This window comes from Plutella xylostella, chromosome 20 (assembly GCF_932276165.1).
Source record: "Plutella xylostella chromosome 20, ilPluXylo3.1, whole genome shotgun sequence".
In the NCBI taxonomy this organism is placed as follows: Eukaryota; Metazoa; Arthropoda; class Insecta; order Lepidoptera; family Plutellidae; genus Plutella; species Plutella xylostella.
Genome location: NC_064000.1, coordinates 3,714,565 through 3,738,880, shown reverse-complemented (window position 1 = coordinate 3,738,880; position 24,316 = coordinate 3,714,565). Strand labels below are relative to the sequence as shown.

At 38.4% G+C, this 24,316-nt stretch overlaps 1 protein-coding gene across 1 annotated transcript in view; it reads right to left on the bottom strand.

Moving 5' to 3' along the window:
* Window positions 1-19,272: 19,272 nt before the first annotated feature.
* Window positions 19,273-24,316, bottom strand: part of LOC105383557 (sodium/hydrogen exchanger 10) — a 76,155-nt gene continuing 71,111 nt past the window's right edge. Inside the window, 1 exon segment of the mRNA XM_048628131.1 lies at window positions 19,273-24,271. Coding sequence (XP_048484088.1) covers window positions 24,236-24,271 — 36 coding nt within the window. The 3' untranslated portion in view covers window positions 19,273-24,235.

Genomic DNA, 24,316 nt, shown 5'->3' with positions numbered 1-24,316 from the left:
CCTTATATATTTACATGTTTTATATTTATTTCATGTAAATAAATCAACATGAATACATGTTGTCAAAGCTAAAGGGGACAATTTTATTTATAATCATAAATTAACTGAAACTAGAATAGTTCAATAATTTACAGTATAGTAACTTTATTAAATCATGAATTTCATAATAGATAAGTATTTGAAAATATAATAATATGACTCTAATTTTGTAGCCAAGTGGGAAGTGATTTAGGTATTATTTTAAAAGATTAAATATATAATATAAAATAGTGAATATTCTTTGATCTTATTGGAATATAGGATAATTGTTATGAAATAGTGAATATTATATAATCTTATTCAAATATATTATAAATAGTTGTAATAAATATATCCTAGCTAACTTTATTCCTACTATATCCGTGCTATCTTTATTTACATTAGAATTTATTGATTTAACAAGGAAACAAACACTTCTATGGGTAAGAATTTACATAACTTTCTGAAAATATGCAAATTGGACAGGAATCTGATCTACCTTCAAGCCATTTGTATTTATTGAGCAATATAGGACCAGAGTAAAGTAAAGTAAAGTAAAGTATTGTTTATTTGCATGAATATAGGTGTTACATAAGATGTTACATTAAAATGTCAATAAATAAAAAAAATCACTATATTCTACCATGCAGGCATGCAAATATTATTATCTAATTACAATTATGTCACTATCAGTATAAAATTAAGATCATCAAATATTATTAATTATATATTATATTATTTCTAGTCAAAATTGTCGTCTAGGAACTCTTGCAAACTATAGTAGCATTTGCCTATTAGTAATTTCTTTAATGTTAGTTTGTACAAATGTGTATTATCTATATTTCTAATGCATTTAGGTAGCTTATTATATATTTTTGGAGCCATACCAAATATGCTCTTGCTAAACAGGGTGGTTGAGCGGACCGGAGCACACAATTTAGTGTCTCTTTTACTTCTAAGTTTATTGAACATGTTTAAATTAGACCTAACGAATACGGCCGTTTCAAAGATATAAAGTGATGGTAGGGTCAACACATTATATTTTTTAAAGTGTGGCACACAGCTGTCTGTTTGCTTCAGTTTACATATTGCCCTTATGCAACGTTTCTGCGCTTTAAATGCCATCTCTTTGTGAGTCGAGTTTCCCCAGAATATTATTCCATATCTTAGTGTAGAGGCCACAAATGCATAATATACTGCTAATAGGGCAGATAGACTGGCTATTTTAGCAAGCATGTATAGAGCATAGGAAAACTGACTAACTTTTTTACAAATTTGTTCTATCTGTGGCTTCCATGTTAAATGAGCGTCAATGTTTAGTCCTAAGAATTTTGTTTCATTTACTTCGTTAATTTTTTCATCATTATATTGAATGTCAAGTTTCTTATGTATTTTATTGTAATTGTTGGTAAATGTCATAATATGTGTTTTACTAAGATTGATAACAAGATTATTATGTTCAAGCCAATCGATAATAGTTCGTAGAGAGTTATTTATTTCAGTTTCATAGTTGTTTGGGTTTTGACATTCAGCAATCAAGGTGCTGTCATCCGCAAATAGGACCATAGGATGTGACACTGATTTAGGCAGATCATTTATATAAATGAGGAACAGTAATGGCCCTAATACACTACCTTGCGGTACACCATATTGCACTGTTCTAGGTTGTGAAGAATAATGAATTTCTGTTTTAGTTTTATGACATATTTTTGAGACCTGCGTTAGTTGTTGTCTGTTGTTTAGATAGCTTTTAATGAGTTCATGTGCATTACCTCGGATGCCATACATATAAAGCTTTTTCATTAGTATATTGTGGTCAACAAAGTCGAATGCTTTGGTCATATCCATATACATGGCCGTCACTGGGATTTTCTTATCTAAATTCGTTACTACTTTTAATAGAAAATCATGACATGTCAGAAATGATTTAGTTTAAGTATCTAGAACCCTTATTTGTGATATCTTGACACTTATTAGAGTAAATTTCTCCGTCAATCAATTCTTTCCCTGCGCTGTTACTTGTTTTTAAACTCAAAGTCAAATAATCTTCTCTGCCATATAGATACTACAATAAATCATCTTTGAAAAGTTTATTTAAGTATGTATCTACTTTATTCTTTGAATAATTACTATAGCATAAATTCTACAGAAGTATTTATTTACCTAATGAAAAATCAATAATTTGAACAAAGAACCATAGAACAAACTTGAAGGTGTATATTCTTGTTTGAAAGGAATTTACTATTTTTGAAGTGAGATCTATTGTCAGGTTTTAGTTATTTGATAATCATCATCATCATCATCATCATCATCATCAGCCCGCTTCTGCCTATTTGTATCTATCCAGAAGTCCCTATTCTAAACTAAAATAAGTTGAACCAAAGCTAGGGAATGTGTAATGTGTAGGTTTTTCTCTAGCTAGCTAAATACTGAATGAGCGAGGTAGAAGACCTTTAGTGTACCTATCTAATCCCTATACCAGTGTGATGGAAATTGCAGCCGTGGGTTAGCGTCCTTCAAGAAATAAAGTGTATAAACTTCTCAATCATATACGAGAGACAAAAAGTAAGTAGAAAGGTGACTTAGCTTCGCACACGGTGTTCCGCCTCGGCTCCACGCGCCTGGTCCTCAAGCTCCCACGGCACCGATCACTCCCTCCATCTGACCGCCTGCTCCCCACGGCTGCTCACACAAAAGTGACAAGTGCCCACTCGCTGCTCGCTTACGTGGATCCCCTTGTCTACCCTCAACTCGCCGATATCAACATTCAGGCTCACCTACACTCAGAATAATTATCTTGATTATTCTGTGAATCGCAATCGGTACAACAAAGCTTGGCACTAAGTAAGCCGACACCATGAATGATTTCATAGACTACCTTTTCTAAAATCCCACGGGAACGCCCTTCCAAGGCCCAACAAATCCCACGGAGCATCCGTAGTTTAAATTCATTATTTGCGAAATCGTTAATGTTTCGGCATTGATGGAACATTACAATATACAGAACTATATATATATATATATATATATATATATATATATATATATATATATATATATAGAGTTGTGTTACAAGACTATTCTGTGTGCTTGTCACGACATCAGAATAATAACACATACTGAGTACGATATTTGAATTTGAAACGCAGTGTTAGTAAACAAAGTAAAATATGTAACGGCAGATCACCGAACTCTCCGACGACGCGCCGCTGTAAATTTACCTGTGCGAGCTGTGAGGACTTATAGTGTCTGTGCGTCCGTCGTGATGGAAGACGCCAAACCGGGCGCGGAGGACGCGCCCACAATTAACATGTCGGAGCTCGCCGAAGCCATGCCGCAGCAGCAGCTACCTATTGAGGGGACATGGCAGACCGTTGTGGCGCGGAAAGTCGGCAGCAAGAACCGTCGCGCCAATAAGCGCGCCAATAGAAATCGGCGCAAAAGGGAATCGACTGTGGGGTCGGCTGGTGCAGTGGCCGGTTCGGGTGGCAGTGCCGCTTCAGCGCGCGCGTTACCCAATGCCGCCTCAGTGCCGGCCGCCTTCACAGTCGAGGCCCCCAGGGACAAGGGGAGTAGCGCTGCGATTACGCGCGCGGCACCCACTGTCCCGGCGACCACCACCGTCCCGGCGACCACCACCGTCCCGGCGACCACCACCAACACCGCTGGACCTCGACGCCCCACTCCCAGGGGTAGCAGGGGTAAAAGGAGCAGCTATGCTGCCACCGTCGCGGCGCCGGCCGGTGGGCTTCAGTCCACTGGTGAGCGCAGGCCTGCTGATGCCGAACTAACCTCGGCTAAGCGGGTCCGCCCTGACGAGACAATCTCTCCGAGGGGTGGCGCCAAGCGCGCAAAAGTTGCTCCTGCAGCAGGTCAGGCCCCAACCTACGCCAATGTCGCGCGGACACACCTGCATGTCGCCCTCGTCACCGTGCCGGCGCGCAGCGCAGCCACACCGGGGACCAGGCCAACGACCTGAAGGTGGCCGTGCAGAAGGTGATAATTCAGCAGCTGGACGTCCCGCTGACTGAAACACCCTTCTGCCCTCTCTTCAAGGGAAAACCACACCTCAGCCATGTAGTGATAGATATACTTTATAGATATATATGCTTACCATGCTTACTTGCCATGTCCGTGTAAACGTGAATAAAGTTAGTTGTTACTCAGCAGTCACCGCGTTTCTACTTATTCCTCCTCCCTACCTTACATGGCGACCCTAGCCACGTACGGACTCGGGCGTCGCGGGGAGGCAGCCGCGAGTCGTATAACAATGTTCCAGTAATTTTCCGTTCGAGTATAACTTAAAATTTATAATATGGGCAATACAATTAAACCCCAAAAAGAGGAAGTGATAATAAATCAAAATGGAATCGGGAGCACAAATTCGGCCAGCACTGAGCAACTCCAATTTCATGTTTCGGCCATCAGCATAGTGATGATGATGATTTTATGCCTTCTTCTTCTGTTAGCCGCCTATCTCGCCTACAAGTGCTACAAGAAGTGCCACCACGACTGGAGAAATGACCAGATTCTGCGACAAAATCTGAGGAGATCGTTGTTCCGGAGCAGAGCGCTGCGAGCGAGCCCCCGAGCCGACGAGCCCCGGTGCGCCGGCTGCGGGGCCAGGACCAGGCCCGCCGAGGAGCTGGAGATCGAGAGCGGTAATCCGTGATAACGTGTCGTGAAAGTGTTATGGGCAATATAGTGGTAAAAAAGTGGTAATTTTGTGACGTCTTGTGATTACGAATAAACATTCCTATATACTTGTGCGAAGCTACGATAGAAACATTTGTACCTACTATGGATTTTTGCAGTGCCAGTAATACATTACAGGAGGTATTTTAATACGAGTAAGACGGTATGATTATTATTGTTGTATTTCTAACATAAGTATGTTCATTTTTTTTTATGTGGGTAATATTTTAATAATTTTACTTTAAAATGGGGTATTATGGCTACTGAGCTAAAAGAAATACATGAAAATATAAAATTGATAAAAGAAAATTTAACAAAGTTAAGTTACGAAAAAAGAACCCCAGAACGTTTAAAGAGTAAGCTATCTGAAGCTACAATTTTATATAATCGCTATAAGGATTTATTAGAAATTTTAGACTTAGAGATAAAAAGTAAGAAAATATTTGGGGAAAATTTACTATTAATTAGGTATTATTGTGATAAGATTTCTGAATTGTTTACTGATATAAGTAATTTTTGTAATAAGTCTCATATTAGAGTAAAAGAAAGTACTATAGACACATTTGGTTCAACATCGAGTTCAATTAGTACAAGTAAAAAAGAATACAAAATGGAGTTTGAATTGAAAACAGCTCTTTCTCTACTACCAGCAATGAATGACGACGTCTCCTCCACTAAACAGCTCATTGACGGAGTTGAATATTATAGCTCTACTAGCTGTGCCCGCGAGCTTCGCTTCGCCTTAAAAAGTTTTCCCGTGGGAATTCCGGGATAAAAAGAAGCCTATGTTCTTTCTCAGGGTCTAAACCATCTGTATACCAAATTTCATTCAAATCCGTTCAGTAGTTTTGGCGTGAAAGAGTAACAGACAGACAGACAGACAGACAGACAGACAGACAGACAGACACAGTTACTTTCGCATTTATAATATTAGTTAGGATTCTAGAGAAAAATGAATGTCAAATTAATTTGATAAACTTTGTGTTAAAGAACCGACTGTCGCAATCCGCAAAGTTGAAATTAAGGTCTTCGTATGCAACTGTAAAGGAATTATTAGCAGATATGCGTACAACCCTTTTGCCAAAAAAGAGTTGTGTTGCTTTACAAAATAGACTCCAAAGTTTGCGCCAAGAACAGAAATCTATTGACGAGTTTGGTAGGGAACTTTCTGAAATATTTATGGACCTATTTCACAGGCAGATGGGAAAACCGAAAATCTAAAAATACTACAGCCTCTAAATGAAAAGCAGGCAATAAAGCGTTTTGCTGACGGTTTGCGCAATAGGCGTCTCAGCACAATAATAGCAGCTCGAAATTTCGATACCCTAAAATATGCAATTCAGGCTGCAGTAGACGAGGAGGTCCCAGCGCCCTCCACGTCAGGAGATATTTTAACTATGAGTAACAGAGGTCGTAAAAGTTTCAGAGGCTATCGTGGGAACCGAAACTTCTATACAAGGACATTTCATAGTCATGTCCGTGGCAGAGGTTCTTATAATCACTCCAGGCCATCCGCCCCAGCCGCCCCTGCCCCCGCCCACCATGGTCCTCCTCACCGTGGTCGTGGGAACCCCGGCCGAGGTCAGTCTTCATACAGAGGTCAGTATCCTAATTCTTATAATAGGTACAACTCGAGGGGACAACGTGGATCATTCCAATATAACGTGAATGTAATGACCGATAATACAGAAGAAAATGGACCTTCTGTCCAACAAAATAAGTTTTTTCGTGACTAAAAGTAATAATGAGCATCATATTATTTGTGCAAGCGATAGTACATGTTGCATAGAATTATACACAGGTTGCAATTATTATTCGTTTCTCATAGATACAGGAGCTTCAATTTCTGCAATTAAACATAAACATGTTTTGAGTTGCAACGTTCCCATCCATAAAGAAACGCTGACGATAAACGGAATCGGTGGGACACTAGAAGCAATTGGATACGTTTGGTTATCGTTGAACACGTGTAATGATTCAACTGGACATTTATTTAAACATAAATTTTATGTGTTCCATGACTTACCTTGTACAGCTAATGCGATTTTAGGACAAGATTTTCTTTTACAGCAAAAGGCAGTTCTAGATCTCAATTCTAGTACAATATCATTTAGCGACTGTTCTGGTGAAAATATAATTTTACCTTTAAAATTAAGAAAAGAAAAAAAGAACCATGGATATACCTTACCGCCAAGATCAGAATCGATTCACTACATAGAAACCGATCTTAAGGAGGAATGTCTCGTGTGTACGTCCGAAGTTCAAAAAGTCATTTTCCTCGCTAGTACTTTAGTCAAGCCTACGAATGGTTTCATACCAATTTTAATCTTAAATACAAATGAAAATGAGGTTCGATTAGATAGTATTAAACCAATCCTTCATAACATCAGTGAGTACGAATTATGTTCATTTAATAAGTGTGAAAAAATTAATGCAGACCGTGTCAAAAAACTATTTAAATTATTAAATTTAACAGGTTTGAACTCTGAGGAACAAGTTTCTATCGAAAATATTTGTGCAAAGTACTCAGATATTTTTCTGTTACCAGGTGATAAATTAACTACAACCAACATTTATAAACACCACATATACTTAAAACCGAACGTCGACCCCGTGTATAGTAAGCCTTATCGACTCCCTTATTCACAGAAAACCGAAATTAATAATCAGTTAAATAACATGTTAAAAGAAGGGATAATAGAACCATGTCAAAGCGAATGGTCGAGTCCAATATTATTGGTACCCAAAAAGGTTGACAGTTCCGGCAACAAAAAATGGCGCTTGGTAATGGGAGGTTTTCAACCATAGACAACGTCCATAGACAAAACCCGACAATAGATGGCGCTAGTAAATCTTCATACTGAACAGGACTGCATATTTTTTTATAGCCGGCATGGATTTGAGTCCTTTCAGCCAATACAAAAATCCATGTTTATTCCACAGAATAATACTATGATTAAATAGTTTGCCTACAAGTTGCCTATTAGGCAAATATTGCCAAATACAAATGATTTCGTAGCATAACTGGTATTTGTTGAGAACGTGCAAACTAATAATAATAAATTGCTGTTATATGTAGTTATACATAATATTAAGTGTGAACTAGTTGAGATCATCTGCATCCTCTGTCCATGTCCGAGGCGCGACCGCCGTGTGTAAGTATCATAATTATTCTGAGGCACGTTGGAAGTAATGATTTCTACCATAGTAGAGCAGACATTAGTAGGTGGGTACTTAGTTTTCTCTACCCACACCACAAAACTAAAGTTTTCCGACTCTCTGAATAGCATTTATAGTAGATATGTCGTCGTGTTGTATTGTAGCTTACTGTAGAGAAAGGGGGGTGCACAAAATTCCACAAAACGAAACAAGACGGGCAAAATGGATGGAAGCATTAAAAGAATTAAAGCCTGGATTAAACATAAAAAAGCATTCAAGAATATGCCCCGGCCACTTCAAACCATCAGACTACCTCTTAGGTAATACTACTTACTTATTCTTGCTCATTCAGTAGGTAGGTAATTAAAACAAACTTTTTAATAATTATTATCTTTAACTAAACCTGAGGCATTTTATTTTATAGGTAAATCAAGGATCAGGCGTACAGTTGACCATGATCCATAGTCTTTTCCCATGATTGTTTCAAGGTCCGGAGTACAGGCAGGGGTTAATCGTAATGGCAAGCAAGGGTCCAGGGGGAGTGCAAAGGTCGGTCGGGTATAGAAGTCACAAAAGTCCAAAAGAATAGCCAGAGTCGTCGAAATTATCACAAAACACAGCACCGGAGACATTCGCGTAGCTACAAGAGAAACCGAATGACATAACATTTGTTTTGTAGTAGGTCTGTGACATTTGTCATCTCCGTTTCCTCAGAAGAATGTAGCTCACTACTAAAAACGACAGGCCGAATGCCATCTATTGGTCGATTTTGGAACTACTGGAAAATCTCCCATTGACTATAGAAAATTAAATAACAGTATACAGGATGATAAATTTCCACTCCCAAATATATCAGAAATCTTAGATTCTCTTTCAGGTTCTATGTATTTTACATCTTTAGATCTTTCAAACAGTTATTACCAATGTGACCTTGACCTCGACAGCAGAAAATACACAGCATTCTGTTCAGGTCAATACCAAGTTATTCAAAAGGATAACAAAAGTATAAAATGTACTGCTTCTAATTCAGGTCAGTATCAAATGACAAGGATGCCGATGGGTTTAAAAACTAGCCCCAACGCATTTTCAAAAATGATGACTATTGCAATGACAGGTTTAGAATACGAAAAATGTCTAGTTTACTTAGATGATTTGATTGTTTTCGGAAAATCGTTAGAACATGATAATAAAAATCTAATTGATGTTTTTAGTCGAATCCGACAGGTAAATTTAAAGCTAAATCCGTTAAAATGTAATTTTTTGAGAAAAGAAATTTTATATCTGGGACATGTCATATCAAGTGAAGGTGTTTTACCTGACCCTCAAAAAATTGAAGTACTGAAAAATTGGCAAATACCCAAAAATGTTGAGGAAATTGTGCGATTTGTAGCCTTCGCTAACTATTATAGAAAATTCATTAGAAATTTTGCATACCTAGTTTTACCTTTAACCCGATTAACAAAAAAAAAATACACCCTTTGTGTGGAATGAAGAATGTCAATCTACTTTCGATAAGTTAAAAACAATAATATCATCGCCCCCTGTATTATAATATCCCGACTTATCAGAAAGCAACCAGTTCATATTACAAACAGATGCATCCAACTACTCTCTAGGTGCTATATTATGTAACTCAGATAAGAGACCGATTGCGTTCGCGAGTAGAAATCTTAACAAAGCGGAACTCAACTATCCCACTATAGAAAAAGAGTTGTTGGCGATAGTGTGGGCCGTTAAGCATTTTAGACCGTATTTATATGGGCGAAATTTTATCATTCAAACTGACCATAAGCCGCTTATCTACTTGTTTGGCATGCGAGATCCATCGAGCCGTCTCATGAAGTTTAGACTCGTACTAGAGGAGTACGATTTTTCAATTGAATATATTAAAGGTTCACAAAATGCAGCCGCAGACGCAATGTCGAGACTGTCTATCTCGTCGGACGAGCTTAAAGAAATGAGTCATAGTGTCGTTAATGTTATGACGCGCGCTCAATATAGAAAGTTAAACGATTCTCAGATATCTCGGGGTGCTACGATTCCTATGGACGATCGGCCTGATCAACCGAAAGTTGTAGAAATACATAGTAGACCGAGCATATCTGTTGAACTCAGTTTTATTGAAGATAGTTACTTAAATAAATTACGTAAAAATAAACAGATAGAGTTAGAAAACGAAATATTTTGTTATGCACCAAGTAAAATGAGTTTATATATAAATCCAGCCGCCCGATCACAACTGACGCCAGCCGCTTTTGTGAGGGAGCTGAAATTATTTTGTAAAGAAATAAACGTGCACGAATTAATTTTTGTAAGGTGCGAAAAATACGACGAGTTTATAAAAAAGTTAGTAAATGAAGTACAAATAAATAAAAATTGGTCCGGACCAAGATTATGTATACTAAATAATATAAAAAGAATTGAAGACAAAGACGACCAAAAAGTAATATTAAATGATTTCCATCTACTACCATCTAGTGGCCACGCTGGTATTAGAAGGATGTATAATAATATTAAAAAATATTACTTTTGGCCAGGTCTTGAAAAGAGTGTAAAAGAATTTATAAGAAAATGCGAAAAGTGTCAAACACAGAAGTATAGTTCACATTATATAAAGGAACCTATGTCTATTACAACTACAGCCACTTCGGCTATGGAAAAAGTATTCATTGATGTCGTAGGACCATTAGATAAAGACGAAAGTAATAATTCTTACATACTTACCATACAGTGTGAACTCAGCAAGTACGTTGAAGCGTACCCAATGAAGTCAAAAAGTTTATTAAAAGTAGCTACAAACTTCGTAAACAATTTTATTCTTAAATATGGAATTCCTGATAAGTGTGCCAGCGATAGGGGAACCGAATTTTTATCGTCATTATTTAAAGATGTTTGTAAAATACTTGGTATAACTACTCTTCAGTCCACTTCCTATCACCATCAGAGCATAGGATCTTTGGAAAACACTCACAAAAGCTTAGCTAATTACTTGCGAATCCAAACTGACAACCACCCACATTCATGGAGCACTTGGCTACCATTTTGGTGCTTTTCGTATAACACGTCAGTTCACTCTTCGACACAATACACTCCATTTGAATTAATATTCGGCAAAAAGTGCAAGTTACCCAGTAATTTAATACAAGACAAAGTAGACCCACTCTATAACTATGACGACTACCCACTCCAGTTAAAGTATAGATTACAAACATCTCTAAATGAAGCCCGAAAAAATTTACTCCAAAGCAAAATTATCAGAAAACAAAAATATGACGTAGGTAAATTGCAACCCAATTAAATATAAAGAAAATGATTTAATATTAGTAAAAAACGAAGTTGGTAATAAATTTCAAAATATTTACAATGGACCCTATAAAGTTATCAAAGATGTTGCACCAAATGTCGAAATATTAAAAGATGGTAAAATAGATTTAGTACATAAGAATAGAACCAAATTATACTATCCATGTTAGCTATAGTTTATTAGATTAAGTACTTACTTTTATGGAATAACTCTTATTCTTTGTGTTAACTGTGTACTCCATGTACTCTTATTGTGTAACCATGTTTAGTTCATAAGAATTTCACTAGTAATAAAATAAAATTGTAATTTTATTTTATTTTTTCCTCTCGGGGAAGGTGTAGTGATAGATATACTTTATAGATATATATGCTTACCTTGCTTACTTGCCATGTCCGTGTAAACGTGAATAAAGTTAGTTGTTACTCAGCAGTCACCGCGTTTCTACTTATTCCTCCTCCCTACCTTACAGCCACGGGGCCTTGAAGATGTGGTGTGAAGACGACGAGACCCTCGCGTGGCTGAAGAAAACGGTCGAGGTGATGCCATCGCCTGTGCCTAACACCAAGCTCGCGGTCATCGGGCAGTCGGAGCTAGTGCCCAAGGTGAGAGCTGGACTGCTGGTTCCTGACACCTGCACTGTCGAGCCGCTGAGCATCCAAAGAACCCTGATCAGGCAAAACAGGATGTACAACGTGGGGGACTGGACCCTGTACGACCGCCAGATCCACAATGGCAAGGACTCCTTCCTCAACCTCGGCATCCCCAGATCGGAGGTGCCAAGAATCATGGAGCTCGGACGGCAGATGACGTTTGCAGTGGGCAATATCTACATCCGGTTCTTCAACAACGGCGTTCTGGGCAGCCAGCCTCCCGAAGAAAGTGAGGACCCGCTACCAACAGCACCGCTGTGCACCTCCAGCCCCACATCTGTGAGTGCTGCACCAGTCGAGGCACCAACGACCCTGCCGAGCACCTCCACCGAGACGATGCCTGCTGCGACCCCCGCGGCTCTATCGTCCTGGATCGACGGTGGCGGTCATGACGAAGAGTCGGATGCTGATGCGGAGTCGGTGGACAGTGATGTTCTCCGCTCGCCTCAGTAACCTCTTCGTCATTCAAACCAACCTCCAGCACAAGCAGATTGCGGCGGCTACCCTACGCAGGCAGCTGGAGGTCAACACCGGGACCATCGCCCTGATCCAGGAGCCGTGGATCAGGGGAAGCCGTATCTGCGGTCTCAGCAACATTGGGGGTAAGTTGTTTTTAAACACCTCTATTCTTAACCCACGCACGTGTATTTACATGCCCCGTTCTGTGGACGCGGTACAACTCACCCAGTTCTGCACGAAAGATTTAACAGCTGTGTTAGTTCAGAACTTGGTGGGTAACTGTAGTTCAATTGTACTAGCGTCCGCCTACATGCCTGGCGATGGAGATCCTCCACCCGGTGAGTTGGCGGACCTAGTGCATCACTGCGAGTCCAACTCCCTAGAGCTGATCATCGCTGCGGATACCAACGCGCACCATCCGCTCTGGGGCAGTGAAACTCCCAACAGAAGGGGTGAAAACCTGGTAACTTACTTATTTTCAACAAACCTTAACATTCTTAATATAGGCTCTGAACCGACGTTCGTTTCATCGCGTTACCAAACAATTGTTGACGTCACTTTTGCTACTACTGGCGTCACTGACCTAATTTCGGACTGGCATGTATCAAACGAACCATCCTGTGCCGATCATAGAAGAATATGTTTTAAACTTCAAGCGAAACCACCGCAAGTCAAACCGCGCCGTAACCCGCGGAAGACTGACCGAACTAAATACGTTCAAGCACTAACACAAAACTTTCAAACTATAAACTTTAAAGACATGTCGCAATCCACCGCGGCTATAGAAACCAATGTTTTGTCACTAACAACATGTATAACAACATCTTATGAACAAGCATGTCCACTTACGTCTCCGCCTACTCGGCCCAGAACCTCCCACTGGTGGGGACCGGAGCTTGAGAGACTGAGACGTAAGATTAGGAAGCTGTTTAATAGGGCCAAAAACACTAGACACTATGCTGACTGGGAGCTATATAAAGAAGCTCAAAAACATTACAAAAAACGAATAAGAATCCGCCAAGGAGACTCATGGCGTCGATTCTGCGAAAACATTGAATCCAACAACGAAGCAGCTAGAGTCCGAAAAATCTTAGACTGCGGTCAAAATAAAAACCTTGGCTGCCTAAAAAAGCCGATAAAACCTATACTAACAACGATAAAGAAAGGTGCCAAGTACTCCTTGAAACGCATTTCCCAGACTGCCGCCTCGTTGATGATCTGACCTGGGATAATAGCGAGCACTCGAACCCGTCAATATCTGATTGGATAACCGCCCAAGAATTAGTAACCGTTGAAAAAATTGAATGGGCCATAAACAGCTTTCTACCTTTTAAATCAGCTGGTTTAGATGGTATATTCCCCGCGCTCCTAGTGTGGGGACAACAGGTTATCGTGCAAAGCTTAGCGAATATTTTTAAGGCTTGCTTAGCACATAACTACATTCCTAAACAGTGGAGAGAGGTGAAAGCAACCTTTATTCCTAAATCAGGAAAAAGTGACTACACGGATCCAAAGTCCTACAGACCTATTAGTTTAACGTCGTTTCTACTAAAGACCCTAGAAAGACTTTGTGACAGACACATACGAGATAATAATCTCAAACGAAAACCATTACATAACAACCAACATGCCTATACCGCAGGCAAATCGACCGAAACAGCACTCCATAGCGTAGTGAACAAAATCGAGTGTGCGCTAACAAACAAAGAATCAACACTAGGTGCCTTTATAGACATAGAAGGGGCCTTTGATAAAACAAACTTCGATAGTATCAACATTGCCTTAACCAAATATAATGTTAATCCTACTCTACGGGGTTGGATAAATAATATGTTAAAGTTAAGAGCAGTACAACTCAACCTAAACGGGACAACCAGATGCATTGTAGCTAAAGGCTGCCCTCAAGGCGGGGTCCTTTCACCTCTACTGTGGAATCTGGTAGTTGACGACCTCCTTAGACGACTCAACAGCAGCGGCTTCTATACAGTCGGCTATGCAGATGACCTCACCATCCTCATTAGTGGGAAATTCGAGAACCTTCATTGTAGCGTTATGCAGGCCGCAATGAAGATTGTCGAGCAATGGTGCATGGAGTATCGACTAAAAGTCAATCCCAGTAAAACAGAATTAGTCCTATTTACTAACAAGAGAAAACTCAATAACATGAGCTTGCCTACATTATTTGGTACTCAACTAACACTTTCAACCGAAGTGAAATATCTTGGCATAACGCTAGATAACAAGTTGAACTGGAATAAACATCTCGATAACAAAATAAAACAGGCCACGATCGCTTTTTGGCAGTGTAAGCGAATGTTAGGAAAAACCTGGGGCCTTAAACCAAAATTAACATTATGGCTGTACAAAGCTGTCATACGACCTACCATAACTTACGGTTCTGTAGTCTGGTGGCCCAGAACAGAACTTAGCTCAGTAAAAAACAAGCTGCAAAAGCTACAAAGGCTTGCATGTGTAGCCATCACAGGATGCATGAAATCAACACCCACGGCCGCACTCGAGGTACTTCTCGACCTTCCACCATTACATCTCGTGGTGAAACAGGAAGCAGCTGCCGCCGCTTTTAGACTAAGAGCAGCTGGCCTGTGGGCAAATAACTCAACAGCGTCACACACATCCATTATGTTGGAAGCCATAAAACATCAACCAATGATGGCAGCGATTGGTGATCGAATACCGCTTATCCATATATTTAATAGGCACTACAACATTCAATTGCATGAAGAACCAAGAGATCAGTCCAGTATATATGAACTGAGAATATACACTGATGGATCCAAAAAAACGTCAGGTACGGGTGCTGGTGTTCACTCGGATGACCTAAACATTCATTTTTCACTGGCACTAGGCAAATACAACACAATCTTTCAGGCTGAATGTGTTGCTATTACACGGGCCGCCAACGCAGTCAAATCTAGAAAGGTTACGAATCAACGTATTCGTATCCTATCTGATAGTGCTGCAGTTCTGCTAGCTTTGTCTAGCAAAACTATAACTTCGGGGCTAGTACTAGAGTGTCACTCAGCTCTAGAATCGCTTGCCTCACAAAACAATACCATAACCCTCCAGTGGATAAAAGGGCACAGCGGGTCGCTGGGGAACGACGCTGCTGATGAACTTGCACGAAAGGGATCTGACACTGCACCAATAGGCCCAGAGCCGATAGTACCGATCCCTTTCAACCAAATTCGCTCTTGGTTGCGTTCCCGAACGACAGAATGCCACACCAATCTCTGGAGTAACAGTGCCGAGTGCAAACAAACAAAAGCTTTTGTACCACTAATTAATACTAAACTAACACGCAAATTATTATGCTTGGACAGAGCAAACTTACGTGTCGTGATAAGTACCATAACAGGCCACTGCCGGTTAAATAAACACCTATATCGCATGAAAATCTCCACCACTCCTCTTTGCAGAAGTTGCATGGAGGAAGATGAAACAGCTTCCCATGTCTTGTTACATTGCAAAGGCGTGGAGTCACTACGATCAAAAATCCTCGGATCTCCGGGGTCCCTCCGGGAAGTCATGAGCAACCTAGGTCGTCTACTGGCTTTCTGGCGTGAGCTTGGGTGGCTTAATAGCTAGTCACCCCATAGGTATTTCACGCATAATGGCCCACCTTGGAGGCTAAATGCGGAAAATCAGCTCGCCATGATAGATAGATAGATAGAACCCCCATTTCACGCTCAAACGCATTCTAACACCCTGTATAAAAGTTGGAAAATGGCTGTTGCATATTTTTTTAACCTTAAAGCCTTTAGCCTTAAAAAATGGTGTAAGTAACAATAGTCCTTTTTTTAAAAATATAATATTATTATCTTTAAATATATTGAAAACATATGAAAGTGACAAAATTACACTACACTTACAACCAATTTTCAAAAAATGACTGGTTGCAACTCAAATATTCAGTAACGCAGTTGTTACCATAAGGACTGTTCAACAGACGAATCAGCTAATTAGCGGAACAGCCAGTAATACGGCAGATTTTGTCTAATGTACCCGCGTGAGACGTGATGCGCTAACGAGCGCGGCGTCTCATATTTCACGAGCATCCATACATTCTGCAGTTTTTGTTCCGAGCTTCCTGCAGCAGGGTCGGTAGACTTGGTAGATAGAATTAATTGCTATCCAAGTTTTCCAGAACAGACGTAGGTCAGGTCAGGTATAATCATTCTTCAGAAACTTCAGTTAGGATTCGTTTGTAATCACTCCTTTATTTGCCTGTGCAAATACTGATCCTTTCATCCGGAGATAAATTTACCACAGAAAAACTTCTAGTGCTACACAGTAAGTGGGGCTTTGATGGAGCTTCCAGTCAAAGCGTGTACCACCAAACATCATTATCTAGTGTTAGTGAACGTAACACAGTGTTTATGACAAGCATAGTGCCCTTAAAACTGACTACTTCGTGTGGTGATACAATATGGCAGAATGAGCGGCCATGATCTACTGCATACTGTCGACCTTTGTCTTTCAAATTCATGACTGAGTCTAATGTAAAGTTTGAAATGGCTGCGTTTGAAACAGACATTGCAGAACTCACTCCAACAAGTTATGAAAATGCCACAATAAGCCACAATTTACTACTTAGGTAAAATGAAAGACGGCAAAATACATTCTATCATTTCCGAAACTTCTTCTGCCGTTTGCGAACTATGCAAATCTCGTCCACTTGAAATGAATAAATTACAACTTGTGAGAGACAAACCAGTGAATGACGATATGTTGAAGCATGGTCTGAGTTCACTGCATGCATGGATACGATCACGCATAATGTGCAGTGCACATCGCATAAAAGTACATAGTAAGTCGTGGCAAGTAAACAACGACGATATGAAGGATAAAGAATTTAAAAAAAAGTGAAGGACAAGAAGGTATCAATCCAAAATGCATTTAGACTGGAAACAGGTCTCTTATTGGACGAAGTGAAGCATGGCAGTGGCAACATAAACACAGGTAACGCTGCTAGAAGATTTTTCGCTGATCCAGAGACTACTGCACGTCTTACAGGCTTAGATGTGAACTTAATAAGAAAAATCGCTGTCATATTGCAGTGCATATCATCTGGTGAGAAAACCAACTTAGAGAAGTTCAAGTTGTATTGCGATGAAACTGCAGATTTATATGTACAGCTCTATGGTTGGTACTCCATGCCTGCAAGTCTTCACAAACTCCTTATCCATGGCCCACAAATTGTGGAGCACCTGTCGATGGTTCCTATTGGCTATCTTTCAGAAGAAGCATTATATCTACATAATCAAAAACCATCAATCAAAATCCACGAAGCAAATAAATTCGACAAGCAAAAACTCTAATTGAAAGTGTACGTGAGGACCATAAATAGTATTTTATATGTAGTTTTTTTTTATAATAGTATTATATTTATAGGTTCTCTTTAGTTTAGGTTGTTAATTAGTTTAAGAGTTTAGTATTTGAAGTGATAAAAATGTTGAAATGCGGAAGCACAAGCATGCGAATACGCATACGCTGAGGGAAGACTGCAGCCATTGCGAAAAAGTGTTTATCACCACAGAATCGTAAGATTTACATAGATTTGAGGAATGCAAAGAATACAATGAATTAAAAAATAGTTTAAATTACTCAAACAAAGAATTCATTGTTTGTGTTGAATCTTGTGCAACTGTAATAAATAGCTTGTAAAAAAAATCAGGCCACGAAGGTAATTTGAAAAAAACAATGATATATGTATTGTAAAAAGTATTGATTTAGATTTTATCAATCAATGCTCATTGCACACAGATCAAAACTTAAGTAATTTAAGTGATAGTATTTTTATAATATGTGTGAAAAAAAATAGTGTTGTCCAAAACAGCCAATATTTAGATGAAGCATCAGCATCTGCACTGAAACGAAAAATTAGGATAATTGTTTATAAGTACTAGTGTAGTATAATAACTATTAATGTAGTATAATTATAGCATTGTTTGTATAATTTAGTTAAGATTAAGTCGTGTACATTAATCTATTTTAGTAAATTTTTAATCCCCTGACAATGTTATTACCTAAATTATAATAAAAAAAAATATATATATATAACATTTATTGTTTTTTTTGCAATACCTATTTCCTCGCAATATACAGGGTGTTGCAAAGTGGGTATACTAAGCCGAAACCTACAGGTGCAGCATGGTATATCTAAGCCCGAAACTGAAATCAGAATTTGAAAATTCGCGAAAAAAAAAAAACATTTTCCATAGAAACTTTGTTGGTCAAGTGACTTTTACTATGAAAAAAGCATTTTTTTTTTCGCGAATTTCCAAATTCTGATTTCAGTTTCGGGCTTAGATATAACATGCTGCACATGTAGGATTCGGCTTAGTATACCAATTTTGCAACACCCTGTATAAAAAGTGTATTGAGTTCTTATGTACTGCACTAGTGATATCCTATCTACAGATTGATGTAGATAAGTTATCACTAGTGCAGTATATAAGTACTCAATACATTTTTTATTGGTTAAGCAGTCGAAAAAGTAGGTACGTAATTTAAATGATGATGGGCACCAATATATGGAAGCTGGGACCATCACCAATAGAAATGAGTGATACGTCGTTGAAAAGGTATTTTTATGCAGAATATGAATAACGGAATCGCTAGTCCTGATTTACTGTCCAATTAGAATAATCGTACCTTGAAAGTTTTTATATTTTATTTCTGTAATTTTAATGTTTTATTTTATTTTTTCACATTCATTTTTATTTTTTATAACAAAATGATCATCTTACATTATAATATTATATTTGTTTATTATCTCAGTAAGTAAAACCAGTTGAAAGTAATTTCTCCCATTTTAATAATACGTGTTTACGTGTATTACGCCCTAACTGTCATCAGGAGAGAGAGTGCAATTCCATAGAAAAATACTTCCTTCCGACGAATATATTTCAAAATGGACAACTTATACGGATTTGTCGTCATAATATTTTTTTGCTCACTTGAAAAGAGCTATCCAACGATATATGACTCATCTTTATTGGACATAGGTCCCAAAACGCCCATTGTCATTTGGCGCCAGAAGGCAATGCAGTGGGATAACTATAGATGGCGCTAGTCGTTGAGTCATATATTTTTTTTGTATGAATTTGTCTTTCTTCTCGCTAGAGTAAATGTGGTAAGTATATCCATATACTAAGTAGATCCAATTAGTTAATTACAGATTCAGGAGCAATAATGCACACAGAATCAGAGGTATTGCTTATTTAATTATGCACAACTAGCCAAGTTAGCCGAAATAATGAGATGAGAGAATGATAGTACACGGGACCGTTAGAGGCGAGATTGATGGAGGACACTTGGCAAGAGGTCCGAGACCTCCTAAAAGAAATTGGACCAGACAAGAGTATTGTGCAGTGGAAGCAGGTATAAGCAGCATATTAGTATTATTTTGCATGGGTGAATTGAATTGTTAGTATTGAAACCAAATACGATACTATGCGGTTACCCGCAATGCGGCTACTAGCCGTCCGGCTGACCGCAAGCACAATTTGAAAAGCTCCCTTTAAAGATGTCGCAACAAATTTCTTGATCTTGAAAAAACATCTTTTAAAACTCTCAGTGAAGTTAAAATTTCAGAGACTTTTGGCAGAGATTATTTAATGTTTGATGATGAAACTGATGAAAAAATTTTGTGTTTCGTTTCGGAAAAGAGCAAAAGTGTGTTCCAACTGAGCTATTCCAGCCTATGCAACTGAGGTGTGTGTGACGCTCGACACATGGACCGAAACCATGAATGAGAAGAGCTTTTTGGTGTAACTGTACATTTTATTGAGAAAATAGCTTTTACCAGCGCTAACATTGCCACAAGAGAACTTAAAACGAACCACACAGCGGAGTATATTTCAAATTCATTTGTAGATATTCTCAACGAATGGAATATTCCACTGCTAAAAGTAACTTGTGCTATTACAGACAATGGCGCTAATATGGTTGCCGCAATGAAAAGAGCACTTGGTGAAACCAAACATTTGCCATGTTTTGCGCACACCATAAATTTGATCGTGGATTCTTCTTAAATGATCCTTCGACACCAGTATTTGGCATTATAAAAAAAGTCCGAGAAATTGTAAAATGAGTTGAAAACAGTGTTGTTAATTCAGACAAACTTAGAAAAATGCAGACTGACAAAGGGAATCCACCGTAAAATTTATTCTGGACGTAAGGACACGGTGGAATTCGCAGTATTATATGCTGGAAAGATTTTTAGCTCTGTCAAAAATGGCTTCGCAACTGCAACTTGATGCAACGGATGGTCCATACATTTTCATCGTGAACGGTCAAGTAAAGTTCATCGAGTAATTTTGTATGAAAATATGAACAGCGCAGGAATTGTAAATTGCAGTCGAGAATATTTGAGGTTATTACTGCACAAACTTGGCTTTACATTTAAGAAATATCAGTCATAAAGAAAGTTGCTTATTGAACAACCGAATATTGTTTCTTGGCGATAGAAATATCTGAACGCGATTAAAAAACATCGAGGACACCAGAGATCCATTGTTTACCTTTATGAGACGTCAATTACTCCTTAAATGTTTCATCGTGTTGGCAATCTAAAGAAGAACGTGAAGTGCTATTACATATTGGCAAAGGGCCAAGATTAATTATATTAATTATGCAGGATGCCTGGATTTGTCAAAGTATAACAGGAGGTTATCATAGTGACATGAATTTTGAAAATTTTAATAAATAGACAACGGAAAAATTCTTGCCAAATTTACCTCCAAGATCAGTAATCGTTATGGATAACGCCGCATATCATTCTGTCCAGGAAGACAGAAAGCTAACCATGACAAACACAAAAGCTGCCATGCAGGCCTGGTTGCAAAGACATAATGTGGAATTTGATGATTCCTTAAGAAAAGGTGACCTACTCACGTTGATCAATTAACATTGTTCTGAAAATATTTATAAAATTGATGAAGGGCCATTCAGTCCTACATCGAGTGGTTGTAATCTTGCTGTAGTATGCGGATGTAATGTGGGAAAAGAATTTACTCTGCCTTGTGATACACCTGAAAATCTAGATATGTTTGAAGATCCTACTCAACACAACTCAGATAGCGTGACAGAAAAAATTACATCACCAAGAGATTTTATGCCAGCATTAAAAGCAGGACCCAGGATAGGAAAACGTAAGCCAAGAAAATTGGGAAGAAGCCTCATAGCGACCGATACCCCAGTACAGGACGAGATAACAGAATGTAGAAACAAAACAAAAGAAAGGAAATCGCAAGCCAATCAAGTTAAAAGGCCGATCTTTGATAGTGAGTCTAAATCTCGAGGCACTCTTAAACCAAAAAAACAACGGAAAAGGGTAAAAATCGAATTAGAGTCTGAGAGTGACGAAGAAAATATCCCAGTGTTATCTGACAGTGATGTAAGTATGGATGGAAACAATTTATAAGCTCTACCAAGGAAACCTCAACTAAATGATTATGTTTTGGTATTATTTCGAACAAAAAAGGTAAGCGTCTTTTATGTCGCAGCTGTCACGGAAATGATCGATACTCATACTTGCGGAGTTTCGTTTATGAGGGTGAAATTAAAGCAATGTATGAAGTTCACTATGCCAATTGAACCTGATCTAGCTGGAGTAAAAATCAATGAGATTAAGATGATTTTGCCGAACCCAAAAATACTGGATCTAAAAGTAGGAACTCATTTTATATCTTTCCACTTCGCGTTTCTCCAAACCTCAATGTTCGTCAAGTTAGAAAAAGCGATATTAGTGCTGTTTTTTTATACCTAAGGAAAAATAGTTTTTTTTACTACTTAATGAAAGTCACATTATTATTTTTTTACTTTTGTTTGGGTTGTTAATGGTCATCTACCTACATTGTTATAAATATTGAATAGGTACTTGGTCCATAATTTTGTTCCTAAAAGAAAGTATTATTTCAGTTCCTAAATATTCTTTGTTGTTATATGTTAAGAAAGTGTATTATTTTCTTTATCATTGTTGTTTTAAGAAAAAAAAAGTTATAAAAGTTACTCATAGAAAGAAAATTATTGTGCTTAAGTTAGCTATACTTACCTCACTTATGTTGTTGTATTGAAATAAATCGAAAGTCTTGATTGATCATTAATTAATTTTATGGAAAAGCAATCTCGTAGATTGCTACAATAAGAATACATAAAAGAAAAAACAACTCCTTCTGGTTCAAGTGCTCGTAAAGTAGCCCGATATATGTACTTTTCAAGATAATCTTTCCTGCAGAATGTATGTATGAAGGTAAGTAATAAACACACTACAACTAATATTGAAGAACTCCCCTACACTACACTACACTAAAATACGTCCCCCTAAACGTAAGAAAATACAAGTGCCATAAGAAAAAATAGCTGTTTTAATAGCAAAAAGTATCGAGTCACGAAAACATTTTCAAAATAAACTTCAAGAAAATAGTATTACCAAGCAAGATGACGACAAACTATTTTGTTTGTCGTAATATAAAACTATAAAAGAACTACCGTATAGAAAAAAGAAGTACCAGAAAATAGGCGTTTAGCAACCAAAATTGAATTGCTTCAAGTGATACAAAAAGGACAAAGCTTACCACCTCCTGTTCGCTACAATACTCAGCAGATCACACCTACGTATTGGGAAGGACAACAGTATACAAGCCCGCAAGGATATTTTACTTCTGGATCATCTCCTCCTGTTCCGGCACCGTCACCGTCATCATCGCAATTTAGTTGAGGCTCCCAGTCCTCTACAGATATAGAAAATATTTATGCTGATTTTGAAGAACAATAAATATATCTTACCTTAACGTTGTTATTACGAGTTTCTCTTCCGGTGACACGCTTGGCCTCAAATGCGTTTCAGAGCATGAAACATCTTGCCTGATCAGTTCAATTAGTTCATCAAAAGATTTTATTGACATTCTCAAATAGTCAAAAAATGAGTTATCTTAATTAGGGATATAACGTTACGAACTGACCATGTACTAGTCGGTCACGTAATATTGGATGCACCCAATACCGCCTTTTTCTTTTCTTTTTTTAAGGAGCAACCACAGTAAAACACACTTCTTCGTCGACCTCCATTTTGAAACTGACGCTAACACGCACGATACCGCATACTAACCGGGCGTGTCTGAATAGCATCACAATTTTGCGGTTTCAAACCGCGCGATTCGTAAACGCACGATTCCCGCATATCTGAACGCAGCCTTAAACTAAAGCACATTTCACCACGCGTTTTACGCCCGCGGCGTGTGCGATTGTTTGCAGGCCCCGCTGCACCGGCGGTTCATCTTCTACCGGCGGGCGCTGGTTGCGGTCCCGCAGCCGCGGCCTTTTCCACCCGCGCGTTCTACGATCGGTTGGCGGGCGACCGCGTTGGCAGCGGGGTGGCGGGACTGGCGGGGAAGGAGGTTAGAAATCCAACGCCATTTTGCTTGCAAACAGTGATAACTCGATGTTCGTTACGTAGTGACGCGTTCAAACACGCACGCGCACGTTTGTCCACAAAATGGATACTGATATTGAAGTCGATCTACTAATTACTTTTGTTCAAGATAGGCCAGTTATATGGGATAAATAAGAGCTTAGAAGAGTATAAGTACAAGAACTTGACACTCAAAGCATGGGAAGAAATCTGCGGTATTTTAAATAACGATTTTGAAAATTTGGATGAGACAAATAAAAATATACATATATGATATTTTAGTACCTACTATAAACCACGACAGAAGGTGTTACTGAGACTTTCTCTACGGTATACCCGGTCACTACAGAAAAACTATAGTATTGTCAAAATAATTAAGATCGAGATCAAGGCGGAATAAATTAAATGGAATAAATTTAATTTTTGCTACACTAACTGAATTTTTGCTAAGAAGTGAACAATATTATTTTTACTATACCTATATAAATTTGAATTACAACTATTTTGATTTTATTAGGGTTTTAATCTATTAAAAGTGGTGTTCCCAATCTGAAAAAACAAAATATTTCAATTAAAACTTTATCGCGCGATCCT